The sequence below is a fragment of the Rattus norvegicus genome, chromosome 4 (genome assembly GCF_036323735.1).
Source record: "Rattus norvegicus strain BN/NHsdMcwi chromosome 4, GRCr8, whole genome shotgun sequence".
Lineage (NCBI taxonomy): Eukaryota > Metazoa > Chordata > Mammalia > Rodentia > Muridae > Rattus > Rattus norvegicus.
In genome coordinates, this window is record NC_086022.1 from 178881982 (window position 1) to 178902448 (window position 20467).

General features: G+C 43.6%; 1 protein-coding gene across 11 annotated transcripts in view; it reads right to left on the bottom strand.

The window, feature by feature from the left end:
- Sox5 (SRY-box transcription factor 5) overlaps positions 1-20467 on the bottom strand; it is a 955415-nt gene that overhangs the window by 369710 nt on the left and 565238 nt on the right. For 4 of the 11 annotated variants that reach the window (NM_001415822.1, NM_001415823.1, NM_001271267.2 and 1 more), the window contains exon 1: positions 8304-8468. The exons of 4 other annotated variants lie outside the window; for them this stretch is intronic. In NM_001415822.1, the coding sequence (NP_001402751.1) occupies positions 8304-8341 (38 nt within the window). In that variant the 5' untranslated portion in view covers positions 8342-8468. Of the gene's footprint in view, positions 1-8303; positions 8535-20467 lie in introns of those variants that run through there. 3 more of the 11 variants (XM_063285441.1, XM_006237604.5, XM_008763349.3) reach the window with 2 other exon arrangements.

Genomic DNA, 20467 nt, shown 5'->3' on the forward strand with positions numbered 1-20467 from the left:
GGTATAAACACTGTGTTTCATCATAAGATTCTCTAAACCGCCCTCTGTGTCCTTTGGATCTGCTTCTGTTTCCATAGAAAAATGTTTTTAAAACGTTAAATGTCCTTAAACTGTTGATCGGCCAAATCAGATCCATTTTATTTCTCCAGTAATTCTAAGGTTCTTAAAACAATACCTTACCAAGACACTTATCCCATAATCCTCCAGGATCTAGAAACAATTCACAAATTTAGCTCTGATTAGGTAATAAGGGAAATGGAGAAATGGGAAAAAACTCATTTCATCTCTGCTCATCCGTCCCCAGGTGTTGTAGGGACAGGGACTTTGCCTATTCAAGGTTCCCTTATGTTGAGATGCTACAGGGATGGCAGTCGGCTGCTGTAGGCTCCGTTATGATTAACACAGGATAGAAGGTGAATCCCTGGATTAACAGAGCTGGAAGAGCTTGACCACAGGCCCATTTCTCCCTCTACTAGACAACGGGGCAGCCAGAGCAGTTGAAGGAGACTGAAAGGCAGGCTGAGTTGCTAACCTCAACTTTAGGTGACATCTTCTTGCAATCCCATTTCAAACATGTTATGAAACACTGTAGCAAATATTCTAAAAGGGAAAATAAAACAAGACATGGGTACAGGGGAAGCAGTGAGGAAACAAAAATAAGAGACAGTCATGGACTTTGTAGACTCTTGCCCAAGAGACTCTGGCACAGAGTAAATACACAAAAGGAAGAATTGTAGCCAACCAAGAATTGTTTCAGCTCCACAATTAGAGCCAGCTCGATCTGGAACTTTGTGAAGAGATCCATATTACTGGGAGGTGAAAACTCAGTGCCACAGGGTAGCACCTTCTCACTCTCTGCTTTCATATAAAGCACGCCATTTCCTGTGTCTGTGCTTTGTACCCACTGGGAGCCCTTTCATCACATATATAGATAATGATGATGATAATAATTATTATTATTAGAATGAGATTTCAACAGACTCTATGCAAAAGTCACAGAGGAGCTCTCAGAGAGCCTACTATCCCTTTGGTCACTCCTTCCTTAGTCCCCACTGGCTACCAATTTTGAAATAAATTTCCACCAAACATATGTACCAATAAAACACAATTTGCTCGTTTGTCTCCTTTCCCTCTGGTTTCAGAAATAAGAATTAAAAAAAAATTAAAAGTAAAAAAAAAAAACATTAAAAGTAAAAAAAAAATTTTTTAAAGATAGACAAAGCAAGTTAACCCTTTCATGTCTTTTCTTAACTGTGTTCCTGAAATCCAGGATGAGAAGGCACAGCCCCAAACTCAAACTCAGCCTTGTGACCTCAGACTCTCCCAAATGCTCACAGCTCTAGCTGACCTGTCTCTCCCACCCTGACGACGTCACACCTTCCGGTGCAAGAGGCTTTTAGAGAATACTCTCTGTCCTCAAGTTCACGTCTTCCTGTGTTTCTATTCCGAGTGAGTGTCTCTGACTCGGAGGTCTCCATGGAGGGAGACCGAGGTGAGCAGGCACGGTGAGGCAGGTGGCATCCAGGTACCTCTGCAGTGAGAGAGCCGGGTGGCTCTACACATGACTGCGTAAGACAGCGTGTCTGCCGTGTTTGAACATTTCCTTTCCTAAAACACACATTCTTTCAGAGATGTGAGGGGCAGAAATAGAAACACGACCACACGTGAAACTTTCCCCGCGTGGCTGCCAGCAGCTTTTCTCACTAGCGCTCCCCTTACCTACCGTACGCAGTGAGACTGGCAGGTAGCCCCAGTTCGTTAGTAGCCAAATTATTTTTGTCCGTAAAGTACGAGAAATCTCCACAGCACATGAATGAGGCACACTTTACTAGTTTACACACATTTTTATAACTCCAAGAAACTAAAACTCATTCACAAATGCTCCTAGTTCAGTTTCCCCAAGGAGAAGGGCCACCAGACTACCAGAGAATCACATTTGGAACCCCAGGTCTTCCTTCTCCAAGAGAACTCGAGAGGAGGAGGAAAAAAAATCTCTCAACTCTGATAAAGAACTTTTCATCCTTAACGCAGGAAAAATAAACAGCTTTTCGTTCACCCACACTCCACATTTCATTTAAGTCAAAACATTTCCATGCAAGGCATTACGAAAAACGTCATTTAGTAATAAGCCTGAACGACTGCAGATTTAAATTCATAGTGACAGCATAGTAGGGTTAGACAATGCCGCTCGCAGTGACTAGCAGCCCCATAGTACTCGATCCCTGGAGTCCCTGCCATGCCCCCTTCCCCAAGTTACAGAGCAAAGCAGCGAGGAGAGGCAGCCTGGAGAACACATGCATGCACCCACTGCGGAGCCAGAGCCAGAGAAAAAAAGTAACAGCGACTCAGAATAACGAGGCAATGACAAATGTATCAATAATACAGCCGAGCTGAATTATCCAAATGATACTTAGATCAAAGAAAGAGCAAGCAAGGTTTGGAGACTCAGGACACAAGGAGTCGAGCCCCAGCCGGAACTCATTGCAGACTCCACGACTGACCTGATCTGTCTATAAACACCCAGAGGCTTTTGTTTTTCCTTTTGCTTCTGTCATGTTTTCTGAATATACAGGTCCTTAAACCACCTTGTAATAGATTAATTACTTTCAAGCCGGTTGACAAAAGGCCACAATGACCGGAAAAATGATACAAAAGAAAACAGAAAAGATGAATTTTAACAAGTTCATCAACAAACCTGGGTAGCGCTCCTGAGCTGCAGATTAAGGTCCAATGGTTCCAAATTGGCAGAATTCAAATTGGGTTCATATTTGGGTTTTTTTGTTTGTTTGTTTGTTTGTTTTGTTTGTTTTTTTAAAACCACCTGTCCTAAAACGACATTGTTTATGCTAATTATCTTTGTTGACGCTGCAATTCTGTTTGTTTACCACAATTCTCTTAAAATGCCATAGCCCTCTGAAAGAGTTCTCACCAGAATCCTTCTAAATCTTGCCTCGGTCTGGTCTTCCCGGCAGCCCAATGTGCAGAATACAATGCCACAAGGCAGGCGCAAGAGCTGGGAGCAAGTTGGAGGCTGCGAGTCCTCAGGCAGGCAAAGGCTGGCAGTGCTGCTGGGGTTTCACTGTCAGCCTCCAAGAGAAAAGGACACTGATGTGGAGAAACGCACACCCCCCTATTGGACAAGCAGCACCATACGCCAGCCACAGGATCTCCAGAGGAGATGGGGAACTCTCAGCTAGTAAGTCAAGAGAAGGGGGAGATGGCATTAGAGAAAAGGCAAGGCAGCTTCCAGACTGCAGGGCCGAACTCGGAGTCAGACAAGGGGGAAAGGACCCTCGATTCACACGAAGGAACAGAAGGCGTTCTCCAGAAGCAAACCTAAACAGGCACTGAGCACTGGTCCTTAGTAGTTTTCTCTCTTTTCTCCCTTCTTGCTCCAGCAATACCTCTTGGTCTATTGCATCTACATGGCCTTTGAATCTTATATGCTACGTTGGCTGAGGATGCCACCACGAGGGGTTAAGCCATCGAGAACAGAATTAAGGGAGGCTTTGAAAGGTCTCCATAAATTTCCTAACCACCAACACGTTTCAACAAAGAGGCGCACAACTTACACGTTGGTACTTCACCGAGCATCTCTTAAGATCACTGCCATCCCCCCCACCCCCACCCCCACCCCCACCCCAGGACACACTGAGTTAGCACAGGAAAACTGAGAGCTTGGCCTAGGTCCCTTTATGGCCCATGGTCTTGGTAACCTCGCCAAGATACAGGCATAAACAGACTCACGAACTCAGCAGCACCTACCCGTTACACCTTTTAAAGAGATCTCTCATGGGGTGGTGTCCAGAACCCAGCACGCACCTGTGTGATACGACAGACACCTGAGGTGGCTGAAGGGGGGAAGTGGGAAGGGAAGACAATGAAAACGTGGCATCACTTGGGGGATGTTGCTCTGTGAGCGTGTCCTGAACAAAATGCATGTGACACAGCCCCCCAAACTCTAAGAAGGGTGAGATGCTCAAAACCAGACGGGTCTTTGCATCTGCCTCTCTAACCTACGGCGCTCATGCAAATCTCGGTGACAAGCTTTCCAAGAACACACGGCGCACTTTCCCATGGCTTCTGGCATTTGAGGCACAGAAAAACACGGGTCAACCCGTAATCAACAGCTACACACTTTCCCATCTTTCCCACCTGCTGTACCCTGCCCTGGCCGCCGTGCCACCTGGCATTTAACCCTGCATTGTTCCTGATAATCAGGCAGACTCCTGCCAAGTCTTCAGACAGAGTGGGGCGTGGGACAGAAGTGTGTCTTAAGCACTACTTCATGAGAGCTGCATTCCAGAGCAAGGTGCCGGCTCAGTGGAAGACTATGGAGATGACGACTGCAGTGGGTAATGACTGATGGGCGCTGTTTCCTCCAGGAAGCAGTAGTGAGTAAGAGCTAAGTAAAATGACTGAAGTAGGAATTGGAATACACTGAAAACAGATAACTAGACTTAAGGGCTCACGGTTGCCATGAAGTGACGGAAGAGAGAGAGGGAACTTTTTTTTAAAATTCTCATCTAGACGTTACCTGGTACTGAGAATGCACTTCTTACTTAGGAGCATAATGGATTCTTTTTTTTTTTTAAGTCTCCAACTACACTGAATAAATGCCAAGGTGTAAAAAGGAAATGTTATTGGGAGGATCAGCTCGCTATAAAATATCAATGTTGCAAGGGATGTGCTTGCTGGTGGACCCTCCTGGCAGTTCTGCAAAGTGGTTTCCACAAACCCAAAAGGGTGTTCCCTGCTTCCAAATAACAGTTGACAGTTTTTCTAACGAGATAAAGGTGATTTCCCTCAGAGGGCTGACCATAAAGACATCTGACAGGAATGGAAGGTGGCCAGCTGAGGTGACTTTTTTTTTTTTAATTTTGCATCATTCTAGATCCTCCAGCGTTCCCTTCAACATTTCGGAAGAGGCTGCTGTCTGGAAAGCAACTGCATGAGGCTCTGAGCTTAACAGGCTTCCTTCCTCAGCCCTAACTTTCCTTTTCCTTCCTGGATGTGACCAGACTTTCTAAAATATAAACATATAAATATATATATATATATTATAAAATCTTTCACTTTCCTTAAATGAAATTCTACAATTCAGTAACTGGAGACTGTTACAAGTAGCTTAGTCATGAAAATAATCGCATTAGAAATAAGAGGAACACAAAGTAAAGAGGCTGACAGCTGTGTCAGTGATAGGGCGTCAGATGTGGTTATTTCTCCTCCAGTAGCAGGAGGGTTACACCACAATATAAAGCAAATATTTTACATATTTAAATATTAGGACAGAGATGACATTTTCCAGTTGGGGGGGGAAAACACCCTGAAGTCACAATATTTCCTTCTTTAACTCTCAGTCAATTCCCAATACTTAGACCATGCTGCCACTTGAGGTCCCTGTGAATTTTGAGACATGGGGGTTTGTTTTACTAATCATCCTCTGGGACAGGCACTGCCTGTTCATCCCTCACCTGAGAAGCATCCTTCAGCGGCCATTCAGGCCTCTAGGAACCACAGGGCAGTAGACATGGGAAGTTCAAGCTTCCTAGTTCTGAAATCCACTCCCATTTACCTCCTGACCATCCCCACAGACAATGAAACTGTTACCTACTTCTTAGCTATTTAACAACTGTTTACTGTCAGCCTGGACTGTTGTGTCTAACCCTTTCTATATCAGGGAACACTGACCCTCATCTGCCTGAATCTAAAGCCTCAGGCTATACAGGAAGTTTTGAATATTTCTTGAAGTTTCAAATAGTCGTCACATTGTAAAAATAATGATAAATATATAAGAGAAGACGTATAACACTCTATCAGTGACATTAGCCGTATGAATCACTTAAGACTTTAATGGTGTCTGAGCTCTGAGCAACTTCTGCCCACTACACCTAATTTCCCATTCATAAAGACATTAGGAATTCTTTTCAAGGTCTAAATGAGTTTGAATGAAAACCTCTTTGATATCAGGTGAGCAAATAGAATATAATTAAAGTCAATGGAAATGACCTAGTTATTCCACAAAAGTTGCAAATGACTGAGAAGGGGAAAAAAGCAAGCCTCATCCCGGTCATTTATATATGTTAGCACCGTTATCTAGTCTCCCTTTACAGAGTGTCAGCAGTCCATGCTGCATTTCTCTGTATGATCTATCTGTGTAAGTGACAATAGACAAGTGGGGAGAGGCAGTGGTGACAAACTGTCATGATTTGCTGGGATTTGGGTAAGTACTGTCAATTTCAACCTCACGGTAAATTATTAAAAATGTTATACTGTGTGACATTCTTCAAAATTATTTTAACTACTACTTTTACGCAGAGGATGCACATCTGAACAAACTAGTTGATTGTCCCTGGCTTATTCAATTATCCAGCTGAAAATGTATGCCCCTGGATAACTCAGAAAGAGCATAAAAAGCTCACCAGAAGGAGAAACAAAACAATGTTAGGAGATCTGAGCACTAGAGAATTAAAGGGAAAAGTTTGGCTTAAAAAGAGATGACTGAAAAAATACAAATAAAGTTCCCAGCAGGCAGCTTGCTTATATGGAGAAATAGGCTGTGCCTGTTAATATGTAACTGCCTCTTTATAAGAACATTCAGCTAACAGGTTACAAATCAGAGTGTTATTTGCAAATAATAATAACAATAATAAAATAATAATAATATAATTGCAATTAAGAAAAAATACCATTGATACGTTCCTCTGCACATGTTGGGAAACTGGTTCTGATCAATTAACAGATCGCTACATTAGACAATAATATGTTTCACTGTGAACAACTTCCATATCCACAGAGGAACGATACTATGTTTGTAGAGGAAAACTAACTAGTTAGAAGAGTTACTATGCAGTGCTTCGGAAAAATCAATTCGAAACTGTCCCAATAGAGCCACCTTCTTCGTTAAGGGGCGAGGGAGACGGAGAAAGGCAGTGTTACAACACACACACATTACACATTTTACTTTCTTTCCTGGTCACACAGTGGCTTCTCTAAAATGTGACCACATCCCTAGGCTTCTTTTCCTCTCCACACTTTCTCTCTTCCGTGGCTTCAGTTCTAAAATGTTTTAATCTTTGTCCTTTCTTTTTTCGTCTTTTCATATCAAATTCAGGCATTTGAGTGATGAACAGCTTGACTTAGCATATTTTTAACCAGCTGGTCTAGCACCTAGCTTGCCTTGCATAGTCAGATACAACAAATGTTTACACAGAAGGTATAGCTTGCATGAAAATGGAAAACGCCTGGGTATCTTGCATCCCGGCTTTTTTTAGCTTTTTTTTTTTTTTTAAATTCACCATACAGAATACGAAGTTTGAGTTCTTTTTAATGGCAAACAAAAATCTATTTATAGTTCAAAAAATGAACTTGCACGAGGATAAGAACTCAAAGTTAAAAATTGTAATGTATAATTACAGGGACACGGGGAGGGCTAAAATTCTTTAAAAGCCCCCCCTCCCCACGTTACTTGCAGCAACATCAAATGGAAGGGAACTGCACGGACCTCTAAATAGGAACAACTAATTAAAGATACACTTAACTCCCTCCATCAGAGCACAGCGGAAAGTGTAGTTTATCAAAATTCAGTTAAGACAGCAAAAACAAAAGTAGCCTCTAAACTTAAAAAGGGAGGGGGGTGCCTTGTTTGCTCCCTTCTTCCCCTCTTCAGACACATCGAGAATCATCTGCTGATATTTAACTGTGATGTTAAATTTTCTTTGGGGAAAAAAAACCACAACAGCAGGGCTCTCTCCCATATCAACAAAAGGTCCTGCCTTTCGGAGCAGTTTCCAAAGTTTAACAGAAGGATCAAACAGGAATTTAACAGCCTCTGCTTTAACCACCACAGCCTAAGCCTTGTGTCACTTCGGAAATTACAGGAGACAGAGATCCCTGAATATGCTAGCAGTCTACAAAAGGTGTGCGGGGGATCAATGAAAGCAGAAATTGGGAGCCTAACCGAGGAAGGGAGCAGCAGCAAAGGGGGTGGGGGGGAGGAGAGAGAGAGAGAGAGAGAGAGAGAGAGAGAGAGAGATGCTTAATGTTCATTTAATTTCCTGCCTGTGATCCGACGCAACCTAAAAACATTAGCAGTAAGCTCGGAGGAGACTTTGCAAATCAGTTCAATTTGGTCCGGGCAACCACAACAGAAATCAGCTCCCAAGGCTGCAGAGACCGGAGCTCAGAGCTGCTTTAACACACAGTCTGGGGGAGGCATCTTCCAGGGGATTCACGGACTACTGCGAAATGAAGAGTTTGCACTTCAGTATATTAGGGGGGGAAAAAAACCAAACAGTACTCACCTTTCAAACTCCTGAGGTAAATCAGGGTCAGTAAGCATGCTGGAAAAGCACAATTTCCCTTTGTCACAGCGGCCACCTATGATCGGCTCCAACTGAACCTGTCAAGTCAGTCCAAACCTTCTAAACCAATGGATTCTCTTTCTGTCTCTTCTCACTCTCTCTCTCCCCCTCTCCCTTTCTCCCTCTCCCCCTTCCCCTCCTCTCTCTCTCTCTCTCTCTCTCTCTCTCTCTCTCTCTCTCTCTCTCTCTCTCTCTCTCTCCTAGGACTCCTTGACCATTCTCTTAAAGGGGTAGTACACTTCCAACAGCGGTCTGGCTACTCCCCCTCTGCACAGCGGCACACTCCGACTACTAGGCACTAGACAACCTCCGGGCGTCCGTCCCTTCCTCCTAATTCTGTCTCCTGGACATCACTGAATGGTAGAAGTCAACTAGTCTCCCATGCTCTCTCCCTCCTCTAAATAATAAAAGTCACACACACACACACACACACACACACACACACACACACACACACACATGCACGCACACCACTGCCACCAGTATCATTGTGCAAAACACATTCGGGGCTGATTAAAAAATAACTTTGTAATAACGGAGCCCCGATCAAACTGTGAGTATTAACTAATTAAGCAAAATGATTACACTTCAGTCACAGCATTTTTACACAAAGAATTGTTTTTCCTCAACCACCAACCCCCACACACACACTCTCTCTCTCTAAACGCACACGGAAACACACAGGCATGGGGGTGCTCGTGCGCGCGCACGCACACACACATACACACACACACTCACTCACTCACTCACATACAACAATCAGGCATTGTTCTAAGGGAAGAAAAGCAACTTTGACAGATTGAAATATAGCAGAGGCCCCTTCAAGGAAACCTGTAAACAGGCTGTCACTCACTCTGCTGGGCTCAGTGCTAGCTCCCGCTTTCCACAAAGTGCTCTGGATGTCCTGGCAACCCAGGCAAAGTTTCTGTAGCTTCAAACTCCAGAAACCAGGCGTGGAGGAGAGCAGGTATCTGCATGCCAGGCACAGCATGCAGGCGCTCGGGGAAATCTCAAACCCCAAACCAGAAGATGGCCTGACCAGTCCACTGTCCTGCTCCCCAGGACCTGGGAGCTAGGGCTGAAAAAAGCGGGTGTGCCCCCCCCCAGCCCTGGGGCTCTTTAATTTCCTCTGTCCAGGCAAGGACAGATAAGCTGGGCAAACTCTGGTTCTCCAAATCCTAAGCTGGCTGGCAAGGCACAGCCTCTATAGCAGTTCCAATTATCTAGATAAAAATCTGGCAGGCGAGGAAGGTAATCAGGTACCTTTGACATGGAATGACAGAGGCACCTACTCGGGCACAAGGGGATGGTGGCTGTCCCAGTGCACAGCAGCATCTGGCTACGGAGTAAGCACACGCTCACCGACACGAGATAGTGCGCTTTCTACACACAGTCACTCACACACATGCTCTCCACTCCTACTGGGAGGGTTCATTGTGCACAGAAGGCTACATTACAGAGCCCGCCCCAATAAGGGAGAGAGAGGGAAAAAAAGCCTTCCATTGTTGAGAGGGCAGGTCAGTTGATTAGATTTTCTGTGGAGAATTCCACGAGGAAATTCCCTTCAAAGCCGAAGTGATTAACTGGGGGCTACTCTGGAAATGGGAGAGACAATGGCTCAATAGTCCGCACACCCAATGTCCAGGCTGGCACTGAACTCACTTAAAAAAAATAAAAATAAAAGCCAGACTCTCTGTGCTTTTCCACAGGCTCCCCCCCTACCCCACCAACCCCCTCCACTCCTCCTACCTTCCCCCTCCCGGTCCCTTTTATTTCGCAGCTGGATAACATTAAGGGCCTTTAAAACCACAAGGGTTGACCCCACAGCAGTTTGATTAGGTCCCACTTTTTTTTTATCCTGGCGACAGGCAGACAGTAAGTTTACTTTTTCAGACGTACACAATGACACACCATACACGTATTCCGAGGGGGAAAATCTCCGACTGCTTTACTCCTGCTGGAGTATTTACTCTTAATTCAGAGCTAAGAAATTTGGGGACAAAGTTGAAAATAACTTAATCATCAGATCCAGCATTCAGGAGAGATCTAGAAACATGCATACACGCGTGGGCTCAGGCACACACACACACACACACACACACACACACACACACACACACACACTCCCTCTCTGTCTCAAAGCAGAGGAGGATTTGAGCATGTCACTATGGAGTTAAGGCACTAACAAAACATGGAGCTAAGACCCACCCTGAAAGCTGTTAACAGGGATGTGTCAAAATTACTTGGTTCTCATTTCAGCAGTTGGGGAAGGGGAAGGATATTACTCATTATTTTTTTATGCCATTAGCCTCAAGTTATTTTTTATTACAACACCAACCTACTGCTACATATAAAAATGAGAGTCTTGGCATTTATCATAAATATCTATTTTTAATCCCTTAAGAGCCCCATCCTCTAATGCACTGACAGATTATATATATATATATATATATATACATATATATATATATATGTGTGTGTGTGTGTGTGTGTGTGTGTGTGTGTGTGAAATAAAATTTTCTTTTCCTATTAATGATGGTCAAAGTAACTCTGGGGTTATATATATATTTTAAAATATTTCATCTTTTTTTCCCTAACCAGTGAGAACCATTTTGTCTTAGATCAAGAGGGAATGCGGATAGGAGACATGGTGGCAGCATAAAGCTAGAATGGGAGATAACGGACATAAGACGAGATGCTGTGATCTCATGGTCCCAGCTGCTGTCTCGCTACAGCATCTATCGCTGGCTGTTCTTTGATGCTCTAATCCTGACGGTCACAGCACAGGTAAGCAAGGGTTTTGATAACCAACCCTCCCATAAGAAAAGACCTTCCTTACCTTCTGTCCGGTTGGCATAGCCGTGTAATAAATGCATACTTTAGAAGCATGTAGATGTCAAACAAACACACATAACATAGGAGAACTCGCAAATCCGTTTGAATGTCAGTTTCAGATCTGAAACTAATTATTGGGTTTGGGAAGCTCTCTCAGTGAGCAAATACCTTGCTGTGAAAACAGAAGGAGCTGAGTTCAAATTCCCATGTAAAAGCCAGGAGTGGCCATGAGCTTGGGACAAACACACACACACACATTCTCTCTCTCTCTCTCTCTCTCTCTCTCTCTCTCTCTCTCTCTCTCTCTCTCTCTCATACACACACACACACACACACACACTTTTAAATTACATATACATATATATGTATGTATGTATATATGCAGAGTTGTCTTGGTAAGAGTTGAGGCAGATTAAAAAGCGGGAAGAAAATGTGTCCCCTTAAAAACATGGCCACCCCATTATGACAGAAGTAAGAGTTTTAAGACCACAAAGAGCTTTGTCTGGGTAGGTTAGCACAAATCTGTTACACAGCATGGACACAAGCCTCTGTCTACACCACTACCTCTACCAGTGTTCACACGCGGGCACAGGGAAGGTGAAATGATACAGCTTCTGGGGAGCCCGTAACTCAGGTCATTTGTGTCCTCATAAAGAGGAAGCAACCCCCCCAAAATGTATAGCTCAACAGAGGCCCACTGATAGTGGCACTGTTGTAGAGGACCCTAAAGGCTTTCAGGAAATTTCTACTCAAATTTAATCTGTAAACTCTTGTCTCCATAATAAAACTGTATTTAATATTTGAATAGTATAAACAGTCTGGATCGTCCTCCTCCTCCTCCTCTCCCCCACTCCTCCTCCTCCTCCTCTTCTTCCTCCTCCTCTCCCCCACTCCTCCTCCTCGCCCTCCTCCTCCTCCTCTCCCTCCTCCTCCTCTCCTTCCTCCTCTCCCTCCTCCTCCTCTCCCCCACTCCTCCTCCTCGCCCTCCTCCTCCTCCTCTCCCTCCTCCTCCTCCTCTCCTTCCTCCTCTCCCTCCTCCTCCTCCTCTCCCCCACTCCTCCTCCTCCTCTCCCTCCTCCTCTCCCCCACTCCTCCTCCTCTCCCTCCTCCTCTCCCTCCTCCTCCTCTCCCCCACTCCTCCTCCTCTTCCTCCTCCTCCTCCTCCTCCTCCTCCTCTTCCTCCTCCTCCTCCTCCTCCTCCTTCTTCTAAGTCTCATGTGTTACTGTGGAGCCCAGGCCGTTCTTGAACTCACAATTCCGCCTCAGATCCTGCTTGCTGAGATTTCAAGCACGATCTACCAACAGTTCACAATGAGTACTTTCAAATTTGCCTCGAATTGTTTTGTTTTATTTGAATTCTACAATACAACGTAGAAGTTCCACAATTCTAGAATGTCAAACCAAAAGGAAAAACACATCCCAAATATTTAGTCAAAATCTTCTCTTCGAGTAGATTCAGCAGTGATGTTAACGCAGTTCATACCATGTTTGAGATTAAGTATATTAAATTAAGAACATTTGTTATTTTGTATTAAATGTTAATGTGGCTGTTTTATGATTATCACATAATGCATGTTAAATAAACCTAGACTATTTTGTTAATTACTTGAACAAGTGAAGATACTCAACTAGTTGTATAGCTGGCACTGTCCTGTTAAAATTGACATCATGATGGATGGACACCTACTCATAATTAGAGAAAATTTCACAATATAAATGAGTATGTTATAATCTTAGGAGAATACTCACATCTTAGACAAATATGGAAGCAGAAAGCACCAACTCATTCTCACAAATGTCTTGATTTAAAGGATGTTTACTCAGGCAGGCAAGAGGCCTTAGCTGTTGCTGTCAAACCTGACAGACTCCAATCCTTGGGACTCACATGATGGGAAGAGAGAACCAATTCCCACTAGGTGTTGTCTGATCTCTGCTGTGACATAATGTGACATACACACATACACTCACACACACACAAACACACACACACACACACTTACATGCACACAAACACACATGTACACACACACACTTACATGGACACACACACACACACACATACACATACACACTTACACCAGACATGGTACACAAAATTAACAAATGAACGTGTAACTAAGCTTTAAGTTATTTATTACAACTGTTAAAATGGTTAACCAATCTCATCCTCGTATCATGATGACACCAAATCCTTCTCTTAATGTTCCCCTGTCTTTATGGATGACTTCTGAAGGTTTCTCTTCATCATATCAACTGATTCTCTGATGCCCACTCTTATACAAGAATTGCTATCTATTAAAAATCATTTAATCCAGAAAAAAATCTCGATTGACAACGTAAGACCAACTGAAGTTTATGTTGAATTTATACTGGATGGATTTATGAAAAATCATTTTGTTTCACTCCACTCCCATAACCCTTTCTCCTTGTGACACAGGTAAGATCCGCATGGTGTTAGACCCTGTGCGTGCACAGGGACACGTGCCAGTCCCTCTGGTGGGAAAAGTCAGAACATTGCTCTTGTCAAGAGTTCCCAGGACCCACCAGAAGGGAAGCTACTCATCTGTGGCCACACCTTTAAAGGAGGCTCATGGCGACCAGCATTCTACTTAAGAAATGTTTAGCCTGCTAAGAGATTCAAGGGACATGCTGTGCTGAAAGTTTACTTAGAAGCAGCAAAAGAGCTAACGACAGACCCATCCCAAACAGCATAGCCCTGGTTTTTCATCAGTAGAGAATGTCTACACACTATTTTAGCAAATGTGACTCAAAGTGTTCCCGGTGTGTGTGACAGGGTGGAGAGGGTGGCTGTGCTGTACATGTTAGTATGTATACGTCTCTCCCTTTTAGAGAGAGGATGTCAACTGCATAGTGTAGGCTGACCTGCAACTTGATCCAAATCTCCAGCCTCGGTGCCTGGATTACAGAAACACCACTGTACCTGGCCTTACACTACCTCTTTAGGATAACTCATCAAGGCCGAACTGAGAACTAAACCTGGCTCCTAGGAAAATGTTTGGCCAATTAGGCTCATTCTTAAGTTAACTCTCTCTCTCTCTCTCTCTCTCTCTCTCTCTCTCTCTCTCTCTTTCTCTCTCTCTCTCTCCTTTATTCCCCTTTGAGTGTATACTGAATGAGTGATAGATAGATATTACTTGCTCTATGTGAGAATGCTACCTGTTTGTGTCTGATGTGCTTATGTCTAACACCGGGCCAGGAGAGGATGATATATGGAAGCCCCTGTTCTAGAAGCAGCAGGACTGCCCTTGCCTTGCTAGCAATGAGCCAGCTCTTAAACCCTGAACAGCTTAGGGACCTGGTCGCCACCATTTCCCTAATTCGCAAGTCTTCCTTCTACCGTCTGTCCTTGATAAATCAATTTACAACTTCCAAAATAAGACTCCAGTTTCCTCAGTTTTAACTCCAGGTATTGATGCTAAAAATCTGTAAGACCACCCACACATGAACAGGTTAGGTGTGTCGGTTAAAGGTGTGGCACAAATATAAATTCATTTGTCTATATAATGCACACAGGAAAATCAAGTTTGGTCATTAACATCAGAACTTTTAGTCTTCAAATAAGTATAATTATATTTTTATTGTACTATCGCATTTAAGAGAGACTAACAACGTAGGTTCTTTTTTTCAGTATTTTTTCCCTCCTCTTATTGAAAATAGACAGAGGCTCAGTGGTTAACAGCACTGGCTGCTCCTCCAGAAGACCTGAGTTCAATTCCCAGCACTCACATGAAGGCTCGCAACTGTCTGTAACTCTGGTTCCAGGGGATCTGACACCCTCATACTGACAGATATGTAGGCAAAAATACCAATGCACATAAAAATAAATAAATCTTTAAAAAAAAACAGATTCTTTTCTCAGACCATATATGCAGATTAGTTGTCCTTCCCTCTCCTCCAGGTTTCTTCCGCACCTTCCTCACCTCCAGATCCACTCCCTCTCCCTCCCTGTCTCTCCTTAGAAACGACCAGGCTTCTGAGAGATAATAAACCATGACAAAATGAAATACAATAAGATGAACTGGATACCCATCACACTGACGTTGGACAGGACAAACTGACAGGAAGGAAAGATTCCCAAGAGCAGGGAGAAGAGCCAGAGACCCTCTCCTTCCTACAGTCAGGAGTCCCACAGACACGCCAAGCTAACGTGTGTAACATACATGCAGCGTCCCGGTGCTGACCCACAAAAGTCTGTGCTTGCTGGCTCTGGCTCTGAGAGCTCCTGTGTGCCTTGCCTAGGTGACTCAGAGGGCCATGCTCTCCTGGCATCCTCCATCCGGCTGCCCCTTTCATCCCTTCTGCGTCTTCCTCAGCTGGATTACCTGAGCTCTGAGGGGAAGGGTTCGATGGAGAGTTAAGACATGTAAAAGACCCCGCATCCAAAATTTGAAAGTAACAAATGAAAAATTCAAGGGGAAAACCAAAAAATTGTAGCGTTGTGAGTTCTGAGAAGCAAGCGGTGGATTTTTGGTTTTTGGGGGTTTTGTTGTTGTTGTGGTTGTGGGGCTTTTTGTTTGTTTTTTTTTGGTTTTCATTAACCTAGATTTTTAACACAAATGCTATGGACCCACTTACGAAATGCTGCCAAGTTGACTGCTACTTTACTTTTTGTGTCATTTTCCACAGAAATCAGTTCCTGCCACAATTTAGGAAAACGGTCATATTGAATACGGGCTGGAAAAAAAAATAACATTTCCAAATGAATGCACTGGTCCAATTATTCAACAGACAAATGCAGTTCCTTTAACTTATGCTGTACTTGGAACACGACGTATATTAAAATACTGAAATGAAACTGCACCACCTTTACAAACAAGGGGGGGAAGGATCGTTGTTGACTCTTCATTTTCCCCTAAGTTGAAGAACTATTGAGGGGGGTGTGAAATCTTATTATTTGTTTAAACAAATCCTCAATGTTGATTGGCTCTAAAAAAAAAAAAAGCCAATGGCTCTACAATCAGAAACCCTCGAGTGTAAACCTTTCAAGAGGACCAAACGGAGAACAGGCTCAATGTCTGTCAGACATGCCACGGTTCAAGGCCGTACTAATTAAACAAAATCACAACTCTTTTTCTGGTGTAAGAAACCAGCTTCCATTTTGCCAATCTTCCCACCCACGTCATCGTTCTTGACATGAAGAATAAAATACCTGTCTTCTATGGAAGGTGTCCTCTGGGTGTGGTTAGGGCATATCGTGAGGAAACTCGGAGTGCACGCTCCTAAGCCTCCCAAAGCAGAGCCCTGGTTAAACATGAAGATCAAGCAATGAACTTGTAAAAATAAAATTATAACCCATTGGGGATATGGGCTTCATAACCTGGTTCACAGCCATTGGGTTCTTGGTAAGGAGAAACTTACACCTACAGCGTTCACAAAGATTCCCTTGTTTACTTTTTCTCTACAATTTTAAAAGAAAGGACAGGGAAAATAATGAACCGGTTTCGGATTACACGGCTGATAAGAGGGGGAAAGAAAGACAATTTGAATGCAAGTCACTTGACTAGGAACGTAGAGCCAATGTGCTACCCAGGGAGCCTGGCTGTCACAAGAGAGAAAATGACCAAAGATTCATTGTGTGATGACAAATGCTCCTGGGGGAGGGGGATAAATATGATTTCCACATTCGATGCCCAGTCCCCCAACCTGCAGCATTTAGATACAGTTCTTATGTGCTCAATAAAATATATATTACAAAGTCTGCCAAAGAGCCAGAAGCAGTATGAGAATCCAAAACTAGAGAGAGACGGACGCACGGTCATAGCAGTGTGTGTTCACATTAATGTCAATACACACACAGTGCCACACTCATATTAATATATATAAAACACGCCACTACCAGAAATGGGAGGCGACACTAAAATCAGTAGCCCCCCCAAACAGAATATCCGAACAAACTTTGTTTATACATAAGAATTATGTGGGGAGAGCTTCAAAACAACATAGCAGAATGGAGAGCTGGCTCCGTCCTTAAGAGAAATGGCTGCTCTTTCAGAATGGCCAGGTTCAATTCCAGCACCCACCCTGGGCAGCTCACATGCCTGTAACTCCAGTTCTAAGGACCCAGTGCCTTCTTCTGGCCTCTGAGGACCCCCTCACACACCCATATGTTTGCTTGCACATACATAAAACAAAAATAAACTTTCTGGGAAAAAAAAACATGCAAAGGCATATCAAGCTCCTAGGTGGATAGGTGGTGTCATGACTCTTTCGTAAAACCAAATCCTTTCTACATTAATCATCAGTCTAACCAATTCAGAACTGAGATACAGACACATGTTTAAAGCACAGAGTTTCTGCAAATGCATTTTCTTACAACATAAAGAAGGATAATTAGGAAATTCCTGATGACAATGGGCAGATCTCTGGAAACTAGAACCACATAGAACTATGACCTGAGGAATTGGGAAACACAGAGGAGAGAAAGAAGCACACACACGCACACCCACACACACGCACACGCACACACACTTTCCACATGCAAATCACACAGTACCACTTAACTAATGCAGTCCGGGAACCCATGGTGAACAGGAACAGGCATGGAGATTCCACAAGGAAATAAGACGTAAGTACCAGAAAAAAGCCACAAATGGACAGCAAGGAACAGGAACAAACTCAAAAAGAATTTCAGAAGTGAGATGCTCCTGCTAACATTGGATCAAAATTCACGAGTCATAAATAAAAGATTAATAAATCAATATAAAACCCCAAAGTAAAGAGTGACACTGTGTGACCAAACTTCAAAGGCTGTGGAACACTTTCCAAACCCAAGGAAACAGCTAACTTCTGAGATGAGCGAGATCTTTGAAATCAATGAGAAAAAAAAAATATCAAAATCCCCATAACAAAGAAAGCAAAGAATACATTTTCAAAGGAGAAAGAAAGTATTAGTAAACAGACACAAACATCTAACGCCTGTCATTGTAAAGGAAATTCAGTTTCAGGTCCCAGGTGATGCTAGCCCTGTCTTTTACCTGTTTGCCAAGGAATGAGGCCCTTGACCACTGTGGATTACATAAATCGTAAGTTCTTGCCCTTATAATGGTTCTATATAGACAAAGTTTACTTCCAACCCCAAGCCCCGTGTTTACACCTCATATGTGCCACGTGCTTCCGTCAAGACAAGACAGAAGCGTTCTACGTGGATGCTGGACACAGCCGGTCTCCTCCCAGCACTTCCTGGCTGGTCTGACTCACGAGCCCGGGTCTTTACCCAGAGGAGATTTGGAGACAGGCGGAACCCAATCAAGCGCAATCCAGTCAATGTACAGTGACCCACAGATGTCAACTCACAGACACTCCACACCTCCCATGTAACAGGTGAAAGAAAATAAAATCTATTCACAGAGAGTGGGCTTCTTTATAGACAGAAAAACTGGAAGACAGTGTCTGCTTGTGGGTTACAGGAGAAATGTGTATCAATAGCGGCTTGGAAATACCCAATAAACATACAAGTCAGGACTTCATACCTGATCAGCTTAGTGAAGAAAACATTTGTGTGCAGGATGTTACACATTCAAAGTGATTTACAGGCAAAGGCCTATGACGGAAAAAAATGCTAATTCAAAAGGCAGAAATTAGGATCCAACAGCAGAATGGGATACTACATAGCCCTGTATGTAGTGCTCATTTTAAAGTAGCACAGAACTTATAAATTAAACCTAAATAAGTAAACCACTGATAAATATTTCTGAGTATTTCCCTATCGACTGTATACAATGTTTACTAAATTCTATTAGAAGATTTGGGTAGATGTGCTTTTGGGGGGGGCTGTAATGCATATTCATTTGACATGTCAGGAAGCCTGAAGTTTTCACTTATGATGATAATACTTGGCATAACTCAGATTTGAGACGGTTTATATAAAATAGAAGTCTTGAACACATCGTATATACTCTTCACTCCGGAGCCTCTGTTCGAATCCAGCCTAGTCTCTGCTCCATCACACTGTTGACCTTGCCTGCTGCTCCTTTACTGACAACGCTTTGTCTAACAGAACGTCACTGCTGCGTACACTGCCCAAGCCTCTCTCCCAGTTTTTCAGGGTAATTTCCACTGGTGCCTTCACCACTAGGTTCCAGCCCCCTCGAGGCCCCTCTCTGCCTGTCTCTCTACTTTCCCTCCTACCTGGGTACTGCAGCCTGAGTTTGCCTGTTTAGCTATGCGTCCCCAAGGCAATTCTGCAGCACCGAATACCTGGGCATCTCTACTTAAAGAAAATGCAGAGGGCTTTGGAAGCCTAAACTTGGACATGGAAACTGGCATAACTTAGGCCACTTCTTAGTCATATTCTCAAGGACGGCACCTTCTGTCTTACAGTGCATGTCTAAGGGAGGCTTGCCCTAGGGCTGGAGATAGCTTAACAAGCAAAGCCCCCCTTGTCATTCAGTGTGAAGACTGAAGCTTGGTCTCTTGGAGCCCGGATGAAAGCAGGGCCTGCCTCTAATTTTGGGAACAGAATCCCTGGGGCAAACTAGGTTGCTGGACTGGGCAGAGCTGATCAGCTCCAGGTTCAAACAGCAAACTCTGCCTCTGTACATAAGGAGAAGAATCAAGAAAGAAAATGACTTCTGGTCTTCACCTACATACACATACATGTGCACCTACATACATATGAGCACACACACACACACACACACACACACACACACACACACTCATGTAGAAAAAGCCTGTTTTAGATGCTCCTAAACTGTAAGAACTACCACCACACGGGGGGAAACCGAAGAGACAACAGTGTCCTCGTCACAAGTTTGAAGTTAGGGCTTTTGGGTGAAAGCTGGTATCTTATATTGAATTTAACATAATAGTCGTAATGATACCTTAAAGAGACTCCAAATTTGAACACTGAAATATTACTCTGGACCACGGTCAACTGGGAAAGGAAATACAAGGCTCCATAAGTGTTAAGGGTGCTTGTTGTAAAAACAAGAAACTGTGACACATAAAAAGCCAATGAAATGGACCGTTTTGTAGCTACTGGCATGGGATGCTTCTAAAGACAAAAACAAAACTAAACTAAACTAAAAACAAAACTAGGGTCCATCTCAGGCCAAATGAAGCTATGCATTATATAGTCCTTGTCACCTCAGCCCATACTGCCTGGGTCCTCTCCCTCTCCCGCTCCCCCTCCCCCTCCCCATCCCTCTCCCCTCCCCCTCATCTACCTTTTCCATAAGAAAGGCTGAAAAGTTAACCAACTGCTCCACCTGTCAGAAGGGCCTCAGTTATAAAACAGCAACAAGCCA